Here is a 1,901-nt window from a genome sequence, read left to right on the forward strand (position 1 = left end):
CCCTGCTGCTGGCGGCTGCGGCCCTGGTCCTGGGGATCGGTGTCTTCGTGGGCCTGAGTCGGGCCCAGGCCCTGGGGCTCCTGGGGGGCAGCAGCGGCTGAACGGCTCAATAAACGTGTTCCCAAGCTCTCTGTGCGGAGCAGACTCTTTCTCGTCCCCGAAACCTGTCCCTTAGGCCGGTGCCGCCCTGGCAGCCGCCTGTCTCACACGCTGGGGCCAGTCGGTTCCCCGCGTCTGGATTTGGGAGGCTCGTTGGCTGGGCCTCTTGGCGAGGAAAGGTGGTTTTTGGGGGGGCGGGCACCTCATGGTAGAGGAAGGTGAAGTTGGGCGTCAGGGGCCCCAGGAGCTGGGAGTCAGCCCGCGGGGCTCGTGGCCTAGGGGCGACCCAGGGGCCCTGGGGCCAAAAGAACCGAACCGCCTTGAACAGCTGCTCCCCGTCCTGCTGAGCCCCAGCTCCCCTCCAGGCTGTGGGTGACTTTTCTGGGCGCCAGCATCCTCCTCGGCCCCACACCCAGTCACACGGGAACACAGGCCCCGACAGTCATGCTGGCCTGGCTGGTGGCGGTGGAGCCAGGCTGGCTGCCCTTAGAGGACAGGCTTCTGGCTCCAACCCAGCATCTCCCTGTGCGTTCTAAGCCAATGGCATCTGCACGAAGGCGCTGCTATCAATGGCATCGGTGCTGTGTAAACCAAGTGCGATTCTGTAGATACCGATCAGAATCATGTAACCAACTCTAACTTTTTAACACACTCGTTCTCTGTGGTGCGGTTAGCGGTGTTTCTGACGGAGGCCCAGCCTGCTGTTAAGGATGACAAGTGCTGCTCACATCGTATCAGCATGTCACTCTCTGCACCCTTTTTCCTGGAAGAGATTCTTAGAGCCGCTGGGTCCAGAGCGGCGCCTTCCGACGCCCGGGCTCTGGGGGGTCGTGGGCCTGGCCCTGGCCTGTCCATGGCAGGTGGCGCTGCCGACTGAAAACGGGCCTCTGATCGGAAGCATCTCCTGGCCACGCATGAGCCGCCGCTTCTGTCTTTTGCGTACGCCACCGCGCGTCTCCCGTCCATAGAGAGCGCTCACCAGTTCAGGGGTCGACAACCTCATCTGACACGTCCCGCGGGGCTGGCCACTGGGTTTCTGGGGGGGGGAGGGGCTTGTTGTGGAAGAAGCTATGTAACGAGTATTTCCCCTCGTGCTTTTATCTTGGAACATAGCAAGCTCTTCCCCTGCCCCTCTTCTCGCGATACACCCGTGACAGTGTACGTGTCCCTCCTGCCAGTGTATTGAGGTGCAAGATTTTAAAAAATTGTTATTAATTTTAGAGAGGAAGGGAGAGGGAGAAACACCAATGATGAGAGAGAATCGGGGATCGGCTGCCTCCTGCACGCCCCACACTGGGGATGGAGCCCGCAATCCAGGCCTGTGCCCTGATCGGAAATGGAACTGAGACCTCCTGGTTCCTAGTGGATGCTCAGCCCCTGGGCTGCCGGCCGGGCCGACGTTGGGAATCGATGTTTAAGTTGTGCACGGGTTTCTCTCAGTCCTTCCGTGTCAAACACGGGTGCAGCCGAGGTCCCCCAGCTCTGCGGAGGCAGGGCATGCTCCGCTTTCCTAGATGCTGAGACCTCACCCCGATCCTGCCCAACTCCAACCTTCTGGCCCCACACCGCCTCCCAGCACAGCAGCACCTGAGCCCTGGGGACCTGAGTCAGACCCGATGGGGTGATAACAAACCACGCCGCTGACCTGCGGCAGGAAGCAGGGCTGGGGGCCCGTCAGGTGGGTCTCTTCCTGCCTTTTCGGGGGCGGGGCCCGGGCAGTGGCTGTGAGGGGAGACCACGGCTCCCGGCCGTCTCCCCAGGCTGCTTCCTATACACCGTGGCTGAGAGCAAATGGACACAGG

The 1,901-nt window shown here is 61.9% G+C and overlaps 1 protein-coding gene across 1 annotated transcript in view; it reads right to left on the reverse strand.

Annotated features, from left to right (window-relative positions):
• Positions 1 to 106: 106 nt before the first annotated feature.
• The window catches only part of PRPF19 (pre-mRNA processing factor 19), a gene marked incomplete at its 5' end in the record, with an annotated part of 13,009 nt that continues 11,214 nt past the window's right edge, over positions 107 to 1,901 (reverse strand). Inside the window, 1 exon segment of the mRNA XM_015566853.1 lies at positions 107 to 374. Within this exon segment, the coding sequence (XP_015422339.1) occupies positions 107 to 374 (268 nt within the window).

Source organism: Myotis davidii, unplaced genomic scaffold, assembly GCF_000327345.1.
Source record: "Myotis davidii unplaced genomic scaffold, ASM32734v1 scaffold2863, whole genome shotgun sequence".
Lineage (NCBI taxonomy): Eukaryota > Metazoa > Chordata > Mammalia > Chiroptera > Vespertilionidae > Myotis > Myotis davidii.